Here is a 21,874-nt window from a genome sequence, read left to right as displayed (position 1 = left end):
CTTCTATGCACAAGTAGTTCAAATTAAGCACTCAAGGAGCTTTCAAACTAGATAGGAAGCCATCTGCTGAACATAGAATAGAGGTAGGCGGTCCTGCAAGTGCATAGGCTGGGTTGCTTCCTGAGATGTTATCAGTGTTGAGGATTTCTGTCCCAGTTTAGGATTTAGGTGGGCTAGATCCATTTATATCTTTTTCAGACTATATTTAGGTACCACAGCAATGAGACTAAAACAAGAGGCAATTCTCTAGAGTTCATTTTAACTCCAGACTCTGGTATCCTAAAGGGTCTGCTTGAGAAAAGTATCCCATTCAGTCATGTCCTTTAACTAAGCCATTCATGCTTCAGAGTGGTTTAAAAAAATATATATGGAAGCACAACCAAATTAGGTGGTTCCTTAGATAGCTTTAAAATGACTAAACTCTAAATCCAAGAACGGCAATGTGATGTATCTTAATTCTGATTCAGTGAACATGCAAGACTGTACAGAGTGAAGCTGTTTAGCAGTGTTACTGCAAATTTTACATAAGATGGGGTATCTGGTGCTTATCTGCTGCAATAGGTAGCCAAAAATAAAAGCAGCAAACAAACCTATTCAGATAAACAGGATTTGAAGGTCAGTTTGTTCCAACACTAGCATTTGCCCACACAGCAAAAAGACACAGGCACATTCGCAACTATCTGCATCTTTTCAGTCTTCTGAGTAAAAATAATCAGCTCTGGGGTAAGAACTCTTCTAGGACTATACAGGAACAGAACTAAACATTCACAGCAAGGGCTTAGGGAGGCCTGAACATCTGCATTATGCTAAACAAGGAGGATGCACTAGGTGTAGAACACATTCAAAATTGTACTGACAGGAGAACTTTCAAGCACACAAGTGGCAGAGAATGGATAGAAATAACTTATAAATAGAGGTTTCAAGGTGAGTTATTAAAATCCAACTTGAGTAGATATTACTGATTTCCCAACTTTAGAGTAGCATCTGAATATGTGGTTCCTTTCTAAAAAGACTTTCTTGAGCATAAAATATGCATATGAAGGCAGAAAGGACTTGTCCTGGACTAAATTAATACTGGCTGAAGTATACTTGAATAAATATCCTGGATTATCTGTGTCTGTCAGTTCTCCATTATAGATAGGCTCCACATAGAAAAATAATGACTTTTTTTTTTCTCTTAACTAAGTTAGTTGGCACCTAAAAAGTTGAGTTCATCCTGTCGTGGTTTAAACCCAGTCAGGCAACTCATTCACTCACTCCCCTCCTTCTTTCCCTTTCCCTACTCCCAGAGGGACGGAGAGGAGAATCAAAAGAATGCAACTCCCACGGGTTGAGATAAGAACAGTTTAGTAACTAAGGTATAACACAAATCACTACTGCTGCCACCAATGATAATAATGATAAAGGAAATAACAAGGGAAGAGAATACAACACCTCACCACCAGCTGACTGATAACTTGCCCCCCCCAGCCCGACCAAGCGCCTACTGATACCTCCTCCAACCCTGCAGTCTCCCCACCCTTCCGGCTAACCCACCGTTACCTCCTGGGCATGACGTGCTGTGGTATGGAATACCTCTTTGGCTAGCTTGGGTCAGGTGTCCTGTCTCTGCTTCCTCCCAGCTTCCCCTCCTCCCTGGCAGAGCATGAGGCTCACAAAGTCTTTGGCCAAACCAAAACATCATTGTTATCAGCTCTGTTCCCAGGCTGAAAGTCAAAACACTGCACTGCACCAGCTACCAAGAAGGAGAAAACTTACTGCTACTGCTGAACCCAGGACACATCCATTCATATTTCTTGTTTTTTTTCTGCTTCATGTTTCTCTCAGCAAACTTCCAGACACTGGCCATTGTCTAAGCTGTCTAGAAATGTACAAAAATGAAGCAATGCTCAACTAAAACTTCTGTGGTCTTCAGTGGCAGTTTGGCTCATCTAAACAATGGAAGCTGTAGACTATGAACTTGGCTTTTTCCTTTTACAAAATAATCTGAAGAATACTATATTAAAACAACTCATTGGTCTAATTCTCATTTAAATCACACTAATTTCAAAGAACACCACTGCCAACGCCACCTTATTTTTTCAAAACTGTGCCACCACAATGCTTCTAAGATACAAATATAGATAATCTATAAACAAGACAGTAAAGGGGAGAGGACCATAGCTGTCTCAGTGTATCAGCAGGTTAATTCTTTTGATGGTAGAGGGGCAGGGAAGAGCATAATGGAAAGATTCTCTTCTATACAACACAGCTGAGGCTACCTTCAGTAAGTGCAAAACAAAAGGAGTAAAACTAAAAGGAGGGTTTTTTTTCTAAATCATATTGTATTTCATAGCACAGTATAACTATCATATGGAATATATACAAGGTATACATGGTATATAAATGTTATATAGTATTTTATAGTATATAATTAATTTTATAGTATTAAGGTTTTTCCCCCCAGTTTTTCATTCAAGTGTCTCAAGGGACTCTGCAGATACATTTTTGGATTTTCCTTGGCCTCCAGGATGTTAGGTACAACTGTACAGCTTAATATATTGCCATGCAAGGAAGCATCACCACTTCAGAGAAGAAGCATCTTTTCAAATTCCAGTGATTAAATCAAATTCTGTCTTTGGAAACCTCTGCATTGTCTGTAGCTTTCAAAGGAGTGACACAGGCACATTCAAAGAGAGAAACTGGCCCTGAATACACTCTGCTACATTAATTCAGTCTTCCCTGCAGTTGTTTGTGTAGTTTTGGGTTGGCACACTGCACAACTTGATCAGACATACCAGAGGTACAAGGCAAAGTATGACACCTTGCTAACCTGTTTAAGGGGACTTATGGTTCTTTTTTTTAATCATCCCAGTCACAAAAGCATTGAATCAGCTGTGATCTATCACTAATACAGAATTCATGAATTTCTTTCCTATTGGGCTCTTGGAATTCTTGAGTTTCCTTTGAGCATACAGAGGAATTTTGATATATACTGAAGAATAAAAACATTGAAAAGAAATCTGGTCCTTCCAGTTGTCCTGCTCCTGGCTTACAGTCAGATGGCAATGTCTTCTTTCTTTCTCTGATTCTCTTCTCCAGAGTCCAACCGAGAGGCTATTGGCGCTGCTCAAGGAATTACACCCCTACTGTCTCTTGCCAATTCCTATGATCCTAGAGTCCAACAAAATGCAGTTGGTGCTATTCTCAACCTCACACAATCAGGTACTTTCTGACTAACGGTTTATCTAAAATTGCCAAAAGAAAATTTCTCACTGATAGAAAAATAATTGAAAAAGGTTAAGGCAAGAATAAAAGCATATCTGAGCAACACATTATTTCCTTTGTATGGCCTCTCTTTAGCTAACACAGATCCTTTTTTGCCTGGTACCAAAATAGAAAGGCTTGATTTTTTTAGTCCCAAGGGATTTGTTAAAGAAATAACTTGGTCCAAAAAGTTAGCAGCACATTTGGTGGTACTTTGAAGCAATCTCAGAACAAGATCAAGCGCTAGGAACATTTAACTTGAATCCCTAACTTGATGTTAGAAGACATAAAATGTAACTATTATGGGCCAGACATTAAAAGCTCTTGGGATATCTGCAAACAGCTTTAGCAAAAGCAGTTTTTCATTCTCCGCAATAATATGTGCACACCATACATTAACTCTGAAACAAAACAACATTGTCTCACCTGTCTAGGTGATACCATTATCCCACACAGCTAAATGGTACAGTTACGAGTAATGTCTCTTTTTATATATATAAGGGAAAGGAACAGTTGGCTATTATATTTATGTTACTGTTAAGAAATTTTAAAGAATTTGATTTTTAAACATGAAATTATGGTCAGTATCATACCTGAGGCTTCTCAGATTCTTCAGCAATTCAGAATCTCACAACAGTCTTTAGCATACAGCCAGCAAAGGCTTAATCACTCAGATAGCCTGCTAGTCATTTTGCTGAAATGTCTGCATACTGCTATATTGGAACAAGCTCTAAATTTCATACTCTCCAGTCACACTGACTGGCATATATTTGGACAGCATCAGCACTCTAGAATTCAGTGGTTGCGTGTATCACTTTTGAATGGTGCCTCCAGATGAGAGGGAGGGAAGGGGAAAGAGACTAACAACGTTTCCCCCCCCCCCCCCTTTTTTTTTATGGCAGAGAAAATCCAACAGGTCCTATGCAAGGAAGGAGCCCTACCAGTTCTTGCCTTGCTGTTGGAATCTCCTGACTCAGAAGTGCAGGTATGGCTCAAACAGGTCAGATTTTTAAACAGTAACAGCGTGACTGTAAGGAGAGCACAAACCACAGCACACAGAAATGAAAAGGTGGAGAGGAGAGAAGGTTTCACTAGAGAAGTGAGAAAACCTATGAGAACATCTCAGTGAAACTCAGTGCAGTCAGATAATATGTATTCAAAGCACCCAATTTATCTAGCTCCACAAGAGAAAGGTTATGATTCAGAAGTGCATCTGCCAGCACACTAACACATGCACAGATATGTGGTTACCTTCTTGTGTGTTGCAGATCATCAGACAAGTTGCAGATAGGCTTCTTCCTCTGCTGTTTTTTTTTCATCCTAACTGATTTTCCACTCTAAGCAATTTTACCAAGTGATCTGAGAAGGCTTAACTTGTAGATTTTTTTTCTTATTACTGTAAATGTTTGGGAAATCTTCCTATTTTATGCCTACCACAGACACCTTTTTATGATTCTATACATTTAACAGAGCACCAGTCTTAGTTCAAAAGTATGTGGGTGAAAAACTATGAATCAGAGCTGTAAACCTTAAAATCCACTAGCTCATTCGTGCAGTCCTCCAAGTAGTACTTGGAGTAGTAATAGAATTGTTTCCTGCATTAGTTTTGTTACCTCTATTCAGAGTTCTTTTAAATGTCTGAAGGGATGGAGCTTCTGGAATTTCTGAAAACTTATCAGCTTTGTCTGAGATTCACCTTAAAATTTTCTTTGATGCAGTTCAAGCTGCTTCTTCTAATTATACCTCCCTAGTACTACATACTCATATATATACAACTCTTCCTAGCATTAATGTTTAAATCATTTGAAAATGATGTCTTGGCATGCTAGGGCAATGTCTACATCCAGTTGGAGTAAAGAAATGTAAACATGCACTACAAGAAGATGCAGATGACCTAACTTAGGTGCCAGCAGCAGTGTCCTTGCAGCAGCACAGTACATTCCCAAATACCAAGCATCCTAAAGGGCTTGTACAACATGCAGTTGCCACAGTATGACTGCAGTCATAGCTATAGCAAATTGTATCGCTTTTCCCTGAGGAAGTGCACTCAGGCTAATAAGCACATCTACCCAATAAAACACCCTTAAGATGAAAAACTACTTTATTTTCACCAGGTCTAAGTGTGAGTATTTCTCCAATTTATTTTTAGCATTCTCAACATGTCACCAATGGGACCTCCTCTCTCTCCTTTTTAATCTGTTCTCTGCAGTATTACAGCTGTGCTGCTCTGAGCAACGTGGCAGCCAATGTTCAGTACCATGAAGCCATGCTGAGACCCAGCAACAGATTCCTGTTGCGGACACTTATCTCTCTCCTGTCCTCTTCCGTGGAGAAGGTAAAGCTGTAGCTTTCTCTTTGTGTAAAAACTTAGTATCAGAGTAGAGCTATAAACTTGGGCTACTCATTTTAGTCTTGCACAGTTCTGCTCATGTGCTGTACAGGCACCTATGCAGCATCTTTCCCATGAGAAAAGACATATATTAGAAGATACATAGGTTGTACAAGGTCAATGTGTGGCGAAAGAGACAGGAAGTCACTGAAGTTGTTCTACAGCCCTGGCCACTTCCTTTAGACTAGAATGACCTGTATTCCTTAAACTTGAAACTACATGTTTGAAGTGCTCTGTCCAGGTTCTCAATGATCTTTGATTACTGTGTCTGACAGAAGGTTTCTGAAGCATCTATTATGCTACCTTTTTTTCCTTTTTGTTATCCTTAACTTTCATATGGCTTCAGAGAATAACATCTTGAAAATTTTGCTTTGTTGGAGCCGCATCAAAGAAATTTCAGTAAGCCACCATTCAGGATTTAAGAGTGGAACCTTAAGTTCCATGTAGGAGGAAGGTGAAAAAAATGTGAAGCAAATGAGACAAATTCATTCAATTTTCCTCTAACTTATCTGACATTTTAAAATAAACCAACATCTGAACCCCATTGGCTCTTTCTCATCAACAGCAGGATGACTGATACACATGCAGGTTAAAGAAAGTTTATCAAAACTTTGGAAAAATAATATAAAAGATAATTTCCCCAGATTTGTTCTCTGAAGATAATGTAATAGCTTGCTAGTGTTGTCGTGTTTATTTTATGTACAATAGGCAAGAACATGCGTTACTGAAACTGCTTCTTTTTTTCCTCCCTCGTTCTTTTTTTCTTTTTTTACTCTTTGGCACAAGCAGGTTTCAAGCCAGGCATGTGTTTGCCTACGGAATTTGGCTACCAGTGGTAAGCAATATCTTGGACATAAAGCATGCTATTTCTCATTCTCTCTCTGCCTTTCAGAGAGAGCACAGTGGGCTGGGAACCTTTTTATATTAGAAGAGAGATTCTCTTTTCTACACTTTGTTGGATGTTAAGGGAAAAGGGAGGTGCAGTGCATACACCAACCAAATCTGCCTCAGAGCTCTCAGGTAGCAAGGGGAAGTATTTGGACAAGGTGAGAGAGACAGCAGAGGCCTTCTTTTGCACAGAGCCTCTGCAACTTAAGTTTTTCTCCCTTCCATGTTACGAAAGCATTAAACCTGATCAGGACAGAATGTCTCCTGAAATTGCTACTTGAGTGGGGACCTGCCTTCTCCAGGGCTTGAATCTGTCTATCATTAAATGTCATTTTCTCCCAAGCATTTGTCATCATCTTACAAAAATCCTATTAATACCCAAGATCCTTTTCTATGGCATACTCAGAGGATGAAAGCAGAGGAGTGGCACACTCAGCACTATAGCTCTAGGGTCCAGGGGAAGAGTTGTTCATCTAGAAAATGTAGAGGTGCTTAATTTTCAAGCAGTCATAATTATAATGGAGCAGGGAGTGAAGGAACGGCTGTGCTTCTCCTTGGTGCGGTTGAAAATCCTTGATCTGCTTGGCCTTTTAGGACTGCTGCTCCATCTGCTGGCTGCTCTGGCATTGCCGTTTAGAACCCAAAAGTCCTCTCCGAGTTTGGAGAGACAAGTGGGGTGTAAGGATTCATCTGGGATGGCTGAGCTCTCCCTTAGCTAACCATAACTCTGCAAGATATGTGCTGCTTCGGGAAGTCTTTCTGTCTGTGCAGCAGAAGCTGCCACCTTCTTAGGGGGCCTTATGCCAGTGAAGGATTCAGAAAATTCCCCTAATTTCTTCTTACTGATGTTCAAATGCAAACTGAAGGGTCCCCAAACCTATATTCTGCTCTCAAGCCTGTACTAATACTTTGGCAAAAGGAGCCAGAACAAATGAGGGCTTATTTTTATAACCAAACATCCAGTGTTGTCCCATCCCATGGAGGTTGGGTAGACCCCTCAAATTTCATCACTGAAGCACAGTCAGATGTTTGTGTCAGGGCCCAAATGCCTCACAGTGCTCTGAAGCTCACTGACCTCATTTTCCCAAATCAGTGGACATCCAGGCTGAGATGGTTGCTGAGGATGTCCTGCCCAAGCTGCGTGCTCTCCTGGCTTCTGGCAGTGAGGATGTATGTCAAGCCTCCATCGCTCTGCTCTGGATACTGTCGGAACACCCACACAACCAGGTAGGGGAGGTCATTTCCCGAGACCAGTGGGGAAAGAGTAGTTCTGGCCACCACATGGGGTAACACTCAGTTATGGCAAAAACTGCATATGAAATGCATTTTGAGAATGACCAACAAGCTCTGCGAGACTTCTCAATCCCCTTCTCTCCCACCCAAAATAACAAGGTTTTGTTTGCTACATCTTCACTGTCATGCACAAGGAGCCTATCTGTTGTGGTGAGTGGGATCTAAAGGATCCTGTAATAAGAATTTCTGTAAGGGGACCAAGGGGAGAACAGAGGAGGAGAGTTGTGTGTCAGATTCCTTGGATGTGTGGACACTGCCCTGCAAAGGTCCCGTTTGTCCCCAGACTGTAGGTCTCCAGATGAATGTACAAGGAGCAGGATAAATGCATAGCACCATGAAAGACAGCAACCATGGGGGCAGCTGAGGAAGTTATTCCTTGGCTACAGAGCTTCCTCACATGCTGAAAGCAGAGAAACTAATTTAGAGCGTGCATTTAAAGTAGCATCAGTGCACAATAAAGTGCAAAAATATATCACTTCCCTATATGGACAGTTATTCAAAAATGTATTTGCATAAATTTAACATCTTTTGAATTAGGATCAAGACAGGGGAGCTAATAGAACTTGAAATCTTTTGATAATTCCCAAGGACTTTCTTGTGTCTCGTCATGTTGTTAGTTACAGACAGCTGGTAAACACCGTCTACAATGGTAAACACCATTAGGAGTGCAATACTATGCAAATACATGAAGAAATATGTTGAGAAATAAACTACAGCAAATAAAAAAAGCAGACAGTCCTGCTGTACTTTCATCATCCACATAAAACAGCAAAAACAATATTTTTTAATGTGCCTTTCTGTTACAGTAATTGGACATCTGTAGGAACGTGGATGTGAAAGGGTTTTGAGAGGTGTCTTAAGCTAACAACAACCTTTTAAGAGAGGCAGAGTTTGGGCAGATAAAGCGAAAAAACAAAAGTGAGAACCTTTCCTGCCACATTTCTTTAAGCAGTAATGACAGTATGAGTAATCACAGCTGGGCTTATGTGCTTCTCCTGGCTGAAATACACTCAATATGTTTGAAATTTCTCTGGATATTGGAGGCCTGTTGTTATCCACCGCAGTTGCTCATACCCAGCACAGTACAAACCAAATTGCCCCTCCTCTGATTCTGAGACATGATGGAAAAAATGGGTAAACACTATGCCTGGGAAGCAGCAACTAGAGAACAGAGCTTTTCAAAGGCACTGTGGCTTCTTAGGTTTTGTGCTGGCTGCATCAGCACTAAACATCCTGTTTGCTAGTCAAACTGCTTCATGCAATCAAAACACAATTTTCTCTCAACAAGCTTGCAACTGAAATACATTTAAGTTAGTTGGAGGCTATTTGCACTGTGAAAATGCTCCTCAGTATGAGGCATTATGCTGGAACATCGTCCTCACTCTCATTTGCTTTTCTTGATCCCAAACACCATTTGCACTTTTTGTTCTCTCAGCAAAAAGTACCCACAAATCCTTTCCTCCCTGATCCCAAAACATGTCTTTACCAGTGTTTCAAACTTCCAGCAACAAAGGATGCTGCATCAGTAGGAACAAAGGCACTTGGAGCTCAGCCTTGTCACACCAGGAGTGAGATAGCCTGTTCTTCATGGGGGAAAAGGGTCAGCAGCAGGAGGCTGCAAAGCAAAGCATTACCCTGGAGGGTTTATTCTCCAGCAAGAAGTAGCTACATATTGAAATTTGTTTTAGTGAGTAAACATGGCTGTTCCTGACTAGTGAATGTTGCTGCTTTGTGCGAGCAAGCACTAGGCACTCTGAGAAGAGGCTGACCTCTCCTTACTCATATCCTGCCTCCCCACCTCCATGCCTTTTCTGGCCTGTTTTTCAAACCTTTTAAAGGTTTCTTTCTCTAATTCAGGCTGAATTCTCATGAGTGAAAGAAGGACTTCTCCATGGGAACAGCTGTTGAAAAACAAGCCACTGAACAAAGCTAACCTTTACAACGAAGTCAAGTGATGCTTGAATTATTACAAATACTACCCAGGATACAATAGGGCAGAATTCATCTGCCCTTTTGTTACCATGAAGCAAAACCCCAGGAATGCTTCACAGAAGCTCCTCTCTCTGCTTAAACTCCTTTTTTTTGCAAACCCCTGGCCAGGCTGTTGACAGCAATTCTCAGCAAGCACTGGAAAACTTCCCTCTTGTAGGGGAATTTTTTTCAGTCCTCTCAAGGACAGCCCAACCCTGAAATACGAGAGATAGAGTCAGGCTTTTTGAGAAAACAGCCTTTTAAATCATATTCTTTCGAGCAAAGACCTGGAAGTCAGGGTGGCAGGGGTCTGTCTACTCCAGATGATGCCACTGCCTTCCCACTGCAGGTACAAAATAACTTTGCCTTCCCATCTTGCTACCTGGAAAAGGGAGGATAATACTTATCTTGGCAAGAAATCCCTGGATAAGGGGTGCAAGTACAGCATTACAACTGTAAGTGCAGTTGCTGCTGGAATGCTTTTACTAGCTTTTTATTTTATTTATTTTTTAATCTTGAGAGAAGTTAGATCAGTATCCATCTGAACCACATGATCCATTTTCACTCAAGAGTTTTCTCGTGATTCTGTCATGCTGTGCAGGATTGAGCCATGAAACAAAATCTGGATCCCAACCACACACCAATCAAAAAAGAGGTTCAGCAAAATTTGAAGTACTGTCACTTACTAATGTAGGTCCTAAATAAGCAGAAATGCTTGTCAGGGAAGTCGTTATATATTAGAAAGTTCATTTATAGTCTGTAGAAAATTTCCTTCTCTTAGGCTGTAGCAAATGAAATCAGGGTGCCGTGGTTGATGGGATTACATAGAAAAGAGGACACTTTGTCCAAAAGCACAGAAACCAGTCATCAATGGTAATTTAACTGGGTTATCTAAAATGATATTATTTCTACCTTTGCAGAGAAGGAAAAATAAAAACAGCGAAAATTGACAGGCATGTCTGCATTAAATTCCCTGAGTTTGGGCATAGCACTGCCCTTTCCACCTATTTTCATGTTTTATTTGAGGATTGCTGGTTGTGGCAGTGCTTAAAAGGAATGTAAGCGAAGACGTCAGCTGATATGAGAAGAAAATAAGATCCACTGTTGCAATTTAACCTAAGTAAGAAATTGATGCAACTTCAACTAATTTTTAAAGACATCTGCCTTTCATCACTGCTTCAGTGATTCTGACATTTCACAGGTTTCAGATGTGATTTTTCTCAGCTATATATAGGACCGATGATTTGTTTTACATCATTGCACACTCTTGCTAATGTGCCTCAGTTTCTAAGTAGCACAAATAATATAGTTCATTGCTAAGAAACATAAGAACTGCATAAAGAGCTCAAATTCCTAAGGGAAAGAGACTGAAAGAAAAAATGCTCCCAAGATGGAATCTTTTGCTTTTAACTCTGTACCTAACCCAAAGCCTGTTGAGGTCACTTTCTCTTATAAACAGCAGTGCCCTCTTAATCCATACTGTTATTGAAGGAACTACCTGGACAGTAATGCAAACTCAGAAAGTTAATATTAGTGGCAACTGGAAGATGACAACATTCAGAGAGAGAACTCAATAAAGTCCCTCCCTCTAAAATATCTATCAGAGCAGAGAAATGCATGTATAAACTCAAGAAGATGCTGTTCAGAACATGTTACTAAAGTGGTGCCAGATCACAAACTGATCTAAACATACAGTCCATTACTGTAGGTGAGGCTCATGCTGAGGTACTCAAGGACACACTGCTGCTGTTACTTCATCACATACTTTCACTTTTCACACCTGTTCTGACCGCTTCTTCCAGTCAGGATCACACATCCTTCCCTTAGCTACCAGCAAGCTCTGGGAAGTGCTTGATGCAAAAAAAAATAAACTACCGAACCATAAAGACTCCAGCTTTCAACAGCAAGTGCTCTGTAGATCAGTAGCACTCAGTAGACTATATTTTGAGGGAAAAAGCACTGGACTCAGCCAAATCATTGTTGGTTTAAACGAGCTAAGTAATGCTTTTCTTTGAGATCTATCTTTAGCATGCTGCAAAGTTGCAGTGTGCTGTCCGTACTGGATGTAACTGAGATACCGGTTGCTCTTGTCAGGACACTCTGGCATGTGCTGAGCTACTACAGAGCCTGGGGATGCTACTACTGGCACATAAAACAGACCCTGTGATTGTTGGCCATACTGCATGTATCATCAAAAACCTGAGCCTTTCCAAACACAGACAGGTAGGTGCCCAATATTTTTCACCGAACTGTACCATGGGAGGTTGCTAATATGGTTATATCAAATCAGAATTACCCACAGAAAGATAATATAATGAAACATGCACTAGGGATACTCTACACAAAGTTGTGTGAATAGAAGGACCTGATGCACCATAATGAAAGAAGGGTTTTTTGATATTTTTTCAATGCAATACAGAAAATGCTAATGAAAATAAGAAATACCTGATTTTTTTTTCCTGTGACTGGTTATCTGATTTGAATGGCTGCATCATAGGTATAAAACATACTTCTAGCAAAGACATTTCATACTCATTAAAAGGAGCCATTGAGGAAAACTGAGGTTTATTATAAACTGAATCCTTGTTTCCTAACTCTCACTCTTCATCAGCCATTGGTTATCCACTTACAGTGTTCAAACACTGATGTAATTTCAATCCCAACTTGTTAAATATAACCCCAGTTATTGATGTACATTTTGCTTGTTTGGAAAGATACTATTTGTTCTAAGATGCTCTAAGGATCTCTGTTGCTGATTCTGCTTCTAATGAATCTTCTAATGAGATTTATAGAGGCACTTCCTTTCTCATTACCTTTTAAGAGTACCTTGATCAAACAGTGCCACTAGTAACAATCAATACTGGGGGTGGGGGAGGAAATCCCACCCAAATCCTTGTCTCTGCCTTGCCCCACTTTCTGGTACACATTTTTTTTACATTCTTCTTTTTTTCTTTGTTCATGACCCATTTACCAGTAATCCCAGAGATTTAAGTTAACCAAAAGAAAAACTATTTCCATTTTTTTTCCACTTTTACTAATGTAAAAATTATATGAAATTTTGATAGTTAAATTTTGAAATCTGTTTTTGCAGGGAAATAGATTCCCTCAATCCTTTCAAATTTTGCTTTAAAATAATTACCATATTTGTCACATACTCTGCTATCAACAGGGAGCTTCATAACGCTTTATAACATACAGAGTATCTAGCTCTCAATGCAAAAGTGAGCCCACAGACATGAGTGGGAATGACAGGTTTCCAGGGTCAATTAAGGAACCATCACGCAAACATGTAAGAGCCCTTGGCACAAGAAGAAAAAAAAGTGGTGTTTTTATGCCAGCAGGACATTAAGAGAGTATGGGAGTTTGAAAGGCAAGTCTTGAATGCAGCTACAACCTCTAAGCAACAAGTTAAAAAATTGCAACATGAAACGAGCCCACATATACAAAACAGATACTCCTTTTTGTTTATAAATACCTGAGCTCCCTCATGGAGGTGTGAGCAGCTTCTGTTTTTAGGACCTCCCAAAGAACTGAGGACTTCGTGATTCAGCTTCAATAGCAACCAGTCACCTCCAGGTGACTCAGTCGGGACTCATTCTCAAGTGCTTTTAATCCAGGTCAGCACAGGCTATGTCTCCTATCTGTTTTCAAATCGGTTTCTAAAACACATATCCCAGTACAGAGACATGCTGTCCAACACTTTTGGCAGATAGCAGATTCAACCTAAAACATAAGGGATACACAGAAATGTTTAATTCATAACATTTCTCTCCAGAAACAGAACTCAGATTTGCTAGTGAGTGGTCATCTTGTATTTCTGCAGATCAGAGCATTTCAACACCATAAAGCTTTTAAAGCCCTGGAGGCAAATAAGAGAAACTGAAAAACTTCCACATTTCCCAGTGCTTTGCCCTGGAGCACTTAGCTTACTCGCTTCTGCGGCAAATGACAGCTTAATACTAACATAATGGCCTGGCACAGCAGCAATAGGTCAGGAAATTCTCTGAGCTCAGGGTGATCTGCATTCAGCCTGCACGCCTTGTGCAGATGCATAGCATTTGGCTCCCCAGGACCTTAATGCTGATCAGGTCCCCTGGGAACAACTGCAGTTCCTCTACAACCCGCAGGCTATAAGGTGGAGCAGAGATGTGCAAAGGTAGTGCAGAAACAAAACATGGCTATGTAGCCTGATCCGCAAGGTTTTGCCTGCGTAGAGGAACTACTGAGGTATAAGAGCGTAGCCAGCCATGACAGTGTTTGTACAAAGCTGGATCCCTCTGTGGCATACTGCATTTCACTTTGGAAAAGTGACTTGCCAGTCCTGGGGTAACAGTTGAACTTCATGATCATAAAGGTCTTTTCCAACCTAGCTGATTCTATGAGAACATCCCACTGACAGAGCAAGCCCTGGGAAACGTCTAAAATCAGGTGATCTCCGAACAATCCAGGGTATTTGTCACCCTGTTGTGGTAGATCTGGAAGGAGACATTTCCGTTTTTGATGTTTCAGCCCTCAGTGTTGCTAAGAGCTATTTAGTACTTCTGAAGTCCTCAGTCACCACTAAAACATAATGGAAATGCTGAACATTAATCTCTTTTTTGTTGCAGAGAATTGTTGAGAGCCCATGTGTTGAAGGTCTCCTCCAGACCATGCTTTCTACCAATACTGAAGAAGACTCTCTTCATCACGTGACATCTTGCCTTGCTGAGCTAGCAAAGCAAGGTAGGGAAGCAGCCCTACCATAAATGGCTTAATCTGAGGAGTGTACATACCCTTTATTGATCCTAATAGGAGATGAAGCATAGGTGGATGTACAGCCCAGGTCTTTCCCTTTAAACTCACTGGGGGTTTTGCCATAAGCTTCAAGAGCAGCAGGATCCAACTCACTGGCAGGACACATGGGCTCTGATAGTTGCACTTTCTTCTGTTGAATTGCTTAATTTTTTAGTTTTTTTTACTCAAAATTCTTCGTGCTGACCTTCATTGCAGTACGTGGCCTGTCTGGTTTATTTGTAATGTAGGCCAGTTTCTCTGGCTGAATTAATTTCACAACAGCAAAAAACAATATAAAAGAAAGACTAAAATACAAAGTGGCTATTTCTATTTTTTGCACATAAATTTTATTCACACCCATGGAAGGTACAGCACGCCTCATGGCAAGAGGATCAGTGTCAGCTTTTCCAGCTTGTGCCAGCACTGGATATTTTATGTCAAACATTTCCTCTTGTATCTGATGTAACTACCATGCAACTGGCAACATGTCACATTTAATTTTTCAAGAGGTGGACAGACTAAGCCCACTAGGCAAGAGTGTATCTTGTACGTGAAGTGATCATTCCTCCAGAACACAAACCCAACAAAATAAAAATCCACCAGCCTTTCTGTGAATCAGATACATTACACTGCCTTCCGAGACCATAACCTCCGGACATGGACCCTTTTTTTACAACCTAAACATACTTATTGCACAAGTTCAGCACTTCACTTCTGCAGCTGCATGAAGGATATCCTGTTGAGGCAGTACAGTTTCTGGCAGACCTCTCACCTTCATTTCTTCAGCACTGGAGTTTCTGTTCATAGCCTACTCTCTCATCTTTCTGTCTTCCAGGAGCCACATTACACATGGTCCAATGGATGGATGAACCCTTGACAAAGTGCTTGGTGAGACTGGCTGGCCAACTGGAACATACTGAGCCATCTTTTCAAGCTGCCTCTATCATCCAGCACATGATAGGTTACGGTAACTGTCACACAGCATTAACTGTGCTTTCAGAGATTTATGGCTGGATGGAGTGAAATGAGCATTTTCCCAAAGAAACAAAAAAGCCTGTTAGGCACCTTTAACATTCCCATAGCATCCTCCATGTGGTCTCTACAAAAAGCACCTACAGTCACCCTTGAAACAGACATACACCAGGGCTGGAGTGCATGAGAAACCCCAGGGATGAAAATGGGCCATAGATAAAGATCTGATCCAGGTGCTGGCTGACATCTTCAAACACTATCATGCTGCAAGGCTAGTCTGTAGCCACTTCTGAGATCCTTAAAAACAATTTCAGTAGGAAAGTGGGAAAGCGTAAAATACCCCTTACCAAAGGAAGACACTGTTGTATCTTTCTGTTTAACCCTCCTTCTCAGTACGTACAATGTGATGGCATTCCTCATAGATAGGAGCAGAGACTGCTAGACACAATTACAATGGGACAGTTGTGTTCCAAAATTTTAGATCAACCCTGCTCCCTGACCAACAAGAGGGAAACATCTTACTGAATCAAATACTGCTGTTGTAATTCTAGACTAGATTAGCAGGAGCACTGAAGTGGCTTTTAAGAATGCAGCCTGTATTTTTTTAAGTTGCAGTGAGAGAGAATGAGAACAACATTATTTTTACCTGAAGAAAACAAAAAGCTTTATGCTTAATACACTTGTCACACACAGCTGAGAGCCTTTAAGAAAAAGGCATTTGGATTTTTGCCACAATCTCTAGAAAAGTATAGTTAGATTTTAATCCTTAGGTGTAAGAGAAACTGAAGCCCATAATGAGTCTCCAGTAAGGGACACCACAAACCTGTTTCAATTCTACCATTGAGGATTTGCAACAGAGCAGACTCTCAAGCAGTGAACAAAGTCCAACAGCATAATCACTCCTGGGTGGGTTCATGGCAGGCTTATCAGCCTGTAAGTCAGCACTTACCTCACACGAGGACCAGCTGCCCACTCAGTGTTTATTTACCTGTAGTATCAGCAGTACCTTTAAAGGCTGTACTACATGGAAATAATTTGCTAATCTTTGTAGGAACATTGGTTGTAGCTGGGTAGATAGGTCATTAACAATCTTAAATAGTTACAAAAATCAGTTTTTGAAGTGTTTTAAAGGCTCCTGTTAATTTTCCCGTTCATGCAGAAAAAATGATGCTTTTGTTGAAGCGGCACATCAGAGATATTCAGGCCTACCTCAAGAATTTTCTTACCCATCGAGAGATCCGCTTTCAGCAGCTGGGCATCTCCACATTCTGCAGACTGCGAGACGGTATGTCCTTCCTGCTGGGCTGAGCACCTGGAGCACTGCTAGGCACTGCCTGTCCCTCTCAGTGGCAAACAGGCACTGCTGTGTTACAGAAATGACAGTGCCTGGCAACTTTCTTTGGGGACTACTCTGCTCGCTTCAGCAAACAGAATAATCCCCAGGGTAGCTGTTACCTTACCTGGTTTTTAAGTTACTAAGAGTATCTTATAAGGGCAGGGAAATTTTTTTTGTTTAACAGGTACAGCTGTTTTTATCCAATGTAAGAATGTTTGGCACTAGATGCCATCTAAAAGCTTTTCAAATATGAATTTAGTTTATTCTGATAAAGCACACAAACAAGGAAATTGTGTGATTAGCTGCTATTAAAACTGGGAGGTCTCATGTATTTTTCGTACTTGAAATTCTGTTCCTTGAGGTTTTTTTACCATTTTGGTGAAGTTTTTTTTTGGTTTGGATAGAAGTTGAGTATAGATGAGTTACAGTACTGTAATAAATGTGTATCTCTCCACATATTTAGAGCCAGAGCTAAGACCCTGCTATGTTTTGGTATGCATCTGTTGTATAAGGCTGAATTTGGCAACTGAGCTTTAGACATCTGGATTAGGAGAATTAAGCAGCAAACAATCTTGAGTAAGGCTGAAATCTTGATTTGCATATGCTTTGTACGGTAGAAGGATATTGTTTTGTCTTATTCATACTTTACACTGTAATAAGAACTATCAACTGTGTCTAACCTGAAATAGAAGCTTTCTAAGCATCTGCATTAAAGTACAGGGGAAAATGGCAGTTTGCCTAACACTTGTTTTTTCTCTTCAGATCCAGAATTTTCATTAGAATTCAGAGAAACCCAAATGGCCAAACTCCTTGAGCAACTCCGCCAACAAACAGAAGAAACTCAAGAGCTCCTTAGGGCAGCTATTTGCCATGAAGATAGTTAATATTTAAGCCAGATAGCTTATGAAAACTTACCAAAGCCTTCAGAATTTTCAGAGAAGACAACTCTTTTCATTGCTTCCTGTAGTTTAAGGTTTCCTGCTACTTACAATTTCATCAAAGAGATGTTATCATAACAAAAACCCAAACGGGTCAAACGACAATCCCTTGTACACTTTGGCTGGCTGCTGAAGTGTGCTTGAGGACTATGGCTACATTCCTTCCAAAGGGTTTGGAAAGCACACGTTATACTTGGGTAATCCTCAGTGGTTTGTTTTTTGTTTCCTCACCCCCACCTCCAAAACAACAGCGCTGTATTCATAAGGTTTTATTAATGTAACAGGTGGATTCTTCTGAAGAGGCATCTCTCAAGTACACAGGTTACTCTGCATTCATCTTTATTTTGTTTCTGGTCCATGTCCTTTATCTCAGAGCACACTCCAGGGTCTTGACTTTAGAAAACAATTGAATTAACATACAATATAAAGGTGGCAAACTACTAACAGGTTACTACAGAGAGTAACTGCTGAAGAACAACTCAGAAATTGAAAGCAATTTATAAGAAATTAGAACAGGGCAAGCCTTAGGGCTGGTCCTTACCTACATTGTAGGCACTAAACTCCAGAAGAGCAAAGGCACACTGAGGCAGGTCAATGTTGCATAAAGCATGCTCAGAATATAGCAGCTACCATTGATTTGGGTGAGATGCGTTTGAATACAGAAATCTGTGCTCTGCAAATGGTAAATTATTTCCAAAGGTACTTGCAACCAGGCAAAAGTGAACATATTTGGTAAAATTAGAAATTTATCTCCTATATTCTATCTTTCATCAATACTTTTTGTTTTAAATACAAAAATCCTCCTGGAGCTTCATGTTGAACTGGCTGGAATGCTGAAATTTTGGAACCACTCTTACAGCAAACATCTGCTTCCAGATAGCATTTTCTTATTAAAACATTTCAGAAGAGTTTACTGACTGTTGCGGTTTAACCCCAGCGAGCAGCCACTTGCTCACACTCCCCCAGAGGATAGGGAAGAGAATCAGAAGGGCAAAAGTGAGAAAACTCATGGGTTGAGATAAAGACAGTTTCATGAGTAAAGCAAAACCTGTGCCATGTAAGCAAAGCAAAACAAGGAATTCATTCACTACTTCCCATGGGCAGGTTGGTGTCCAGCCATCCCCAGAACAGCAGGGCTCCATCACACAAAACGGTTACTTGGGAAGACTAACTCCATTACTCATGAAGATTCTCTTCTCTTCCTCCTTCTTCCCCCAGCTTTATGTACTGAGTGTAACATCATATGATATGGAATATCGCTTGGGTCAGTTGAGGCCAGCTGTGTCCCTTCCCAACTTCTTGTGCATCACCAGCCTCCTTGCTGGTAGGGCGGGTGGGGTGAGAGGCGAAAAAGGACTTGAGGCTGTGTAAGCACTGCTCAGCAATAACAAAAACATCCCTGTCTTAGCAGCAGTGTTGCCAGCACAAAACCAGAACACAACCTTATAGGAGCTACTATGAAGAAAATCAACTCTACCCTGGCAAAAACCAGCATAATGATCTTTTGAGGTACTTCTGACCATGGTAAAACTCTTACATGCATGTAGAGCTTTAGAGTATCTGCTACTGGCTACATGAAATAAAACTTAGTATAAAAGTGAGACTAGAAATAATAAAATATAATTATCTTAACTAAGTGTTAAACATTGCATTTAGTGTGGCCCAAATTGCTAAATTTAGTTTTGATGCTTGGGGGAGGCACTTCTGTCAATTATCCCTTTTAATTACTGCAAGTTTTCTACAATAGTACCAGGTTTTGGTTGGGTTTTTTGTTGGTTTGGTTTTCTTTGTTTGGTTTTTGGTTTTGTTTCTTTGTTGTTTTTTTTTTAACCACAACCAAAACCTCATTCAAAAGCTTCTCTGCAGTGCAGTAACAAGACCTGGGAAAGGGCGGGCAGACTTCAGATAAAGCAGTATGGTGTTTTCAGTATTCATGTGTGACAGGAATTTTGGTTTGAAATCTCACGTGAAAGACCCATGTGCTCAGCTGTAGGCAGCTTGGGCTTGTTAAAACAGAGGAATAGAGAGAGCTGAATGACACAGCTAGGAATTAAATCAGAAAATCTCAACCTTAAGATAATTTTCCAAAACAAAAATCTCTCAACAGTGCAATCTCTCCTGCATCTGTATTCTCAAGTATTTAACTCTTGACTTTAAGGTCTTGTCAAGAAAGAAAATAATGAAACATTCTTCATCAGAATGAGGAGATAAGAGACATGAGAAACAAGGAAAGCTAATGGTGAACCACCCAGTAGCTGTGATATATTGAATGTCATCCCTGCAAGCATTTATGTTGCACTGTTAAGAAGATAGCAAGGAGCCAAGTCTTTCCAAAGCACACAGCCTAACTGCTGTGAAAGGGTGCTGCTCCTTACCTTCATAATAGCTGTCTGGACCTCCACAATTGCTAGTTCTACTAGAATTACTAGTTCTAGTCACTAACTAATTGAGTGTTACCTGTGATAGTACCAACAACAAAAACATTTGGAATAGCAGGCAAAGGAGCTAGCCATCATTTGATACCATGTTTTATTCTCCAGGACAACCTTCAACAGGAAAGAAACTATTTTTCCCTACATTGAAAGAATGGGCCTTAACCAAAGACTTAAAATTTCAGTCATTTTCATTTTCTTAATGGTTTGGGGTTTTTTTGATTCCTACACCTAATTCTACTCCCAATTCCCTAGCTTTTACTTTGTATGTCAGGCCCTTGAAAAGGAGGAAATTCTCCCTCTTATGTGAAGCAAATCTGGAATGAATATGATTATATTTTACTGCAGTCCTGTTCATAAAAGTGAAGTCTTACAAAAACTAGCTCCACATAATTTATACCTCAGCCTAAACAGATGCAAGATCACCATAATTTAAACCCGAGTCTCAGTGAATCCTCAGACTTAAAATTGACGCTAAATCTTACTATTTCTTTGCTGTTTCTAGCTGCAAGTGAATCTGTACTGATTTTCTTGTAAGAGATTAGAGAACATCTGAAAAGTTTTAAGCAGACCAGAAGGAGCAGGAAGAGTTTTCCATCACAGATTGACTCCTGCTCCAAATACGCAAGAAAATGAACATATAAATAGAATTAGTTCAAACAAGTTTTATTTGGTACTTACATGCTATATATGAGTTTGAAGAAAACTACATATTTTGGACCTTTCAAAATATTGTGGCTATGTACATGGAAAACTAAAGAAATTTGTTTTACCGTGTCACAAGCTACTACTGAAAGCATTCTGACTGGCTGTTTTTTCCCTTCCACATACATTCTGGCAGATGAAGTCTCTTTCATTGCATTTCCATTGGTTTTATCCCATCTCCTGTATAAAATAACACTTGCCAGCAGCAGAAAATAACTTCTTCAAAAATTCTTCAGCTTTTGTCTCAGAGGATTTCCTCTGCTAACACAGACTTTCTGCACAGCTTCCTAGAGGCCAAGATCAGTGCTCACTAAAGGCAAGTGCAGGAATCTTAATGAGACATTCTCTGGGAGCATGAACTGAGACCCCATAAACCTCCATTTCCCCTAGCAAAGGATCTCCTCACTGACTTCAGCTAGCAGCATGTCAAACCCTGGTGCTTCATGCTCAAAGAGCTAGATTGAACTCTACCTACTATGTGTAGCAGTGTTGTTTATCAAAGCACAAGAAGGCGCAAGACTTTACAGTTCTGCCCAATAGCAACCAAAAGCAACGGGTGGAATGATAAGAGTAGAAATCAGCATCAAATTAAAGAGACAGCAACCTGCACTGCTGCTCTTATCACTCAAACTGCACTACTTTATAAAAAGCACATGACAAGAAGCACAATAACCATTTCCCATCTGCTCTGAAACGAGCAAAACCACAAATACCCTGAAACAAACCTGCTTCATTATCCAAAAATCAAACATTTCAGGTTTCCCACAGGCTTCAGTAGTCTGATAAGGCAAAGGAAAAGTCTTCCACCATTAGGACCAGCAGCAATTTTCAGGACTCGGAACAAGGGATTTCCTTGTGTGTGCACCTATGCATACACATCTTTTATAGTATTGAGAAAATGAATGTAACTAAAAAAATCAAGTTTGCAGTA

At 40.3% G+C, this 21,874-nt stretch overlaps 1 protein-coding gene across 3 annotated transcripts in view; it reads left to right on the top strand.

Moving 5' to 3' along the window:
• LOC133280283 (uncharacterized) overlaps positions 1-18,712 on the top strand; it is a 32,774-nt gene extending 14,062 nt beyond the window's left edge. For 2 of the 3 annotated variants that reach the window (XM_061474832.1, XM_061474834.1), the window contains 10 exons: positions 3,082-3,204; positions 4,149-4,231; positions 5,456-5,581; positions 6,425-6,470; positions 7,617-7,750; positions 11,882-12,010; positions 14,395-14,509; positions 15,396-15,527; positions 16,692-16,817; positions 17,631-18,712. In XM_061474832.1, coding sequence (XP_061330816.1) covers positions 3,082-3,204; positions 4,149-4,231; positions 5,456-5,581; positions 6,425-6,470; positions 7,617-7,750; positions 11,882-12,010; positions 14,395-14,509; positions 15,396-15,527; positions 16,692-16,817; positions 17,631-17,752 — 1,136 coding nt within the window. In that variant the 3' untranslated portion in view covers positions 17,753-18,712. The remainder of the gene's footprint in view (positions 1-3,081; positions 3,205-4,148; positions 4,232-5,455; positions 5,582-6,424; positions 6,471-7,616; positions 7,751-11,881; positions 12,011-14,394; positions 14,510-15,395; positions 15,528-16,691; positions 16,818-17,630) is intronic. The other variant, XM_061474833.1, reaches the window with a different exon arrangement.
• The last annotated feature ends 3,162 nt before the right edge of the window (positions 18,713-21,874 follow it).

This window comes from Pezoporus flaviventris, unplaced genomic scaffold, assembly GCF_033815535.1.
Source record: "Pezoporus flaviventris isolate CSIRO_AGI_PZ_B2104156 unplaced genomic scaffold, CSIRO_AGI_Pfla_v1 ptg000081l, whole genome shotgun sequence".
Classification (NCBI taxonomy): domain Eukaryota; kingdom Metazoa; phylum Chordata; class Aves; order Psittaciformes; family Psittacidae; genus Pezoporus; species Pezoporus flaviventris.
This window is presented reverse-complemented; position numbering and strand designations above follow the sequence as displayed.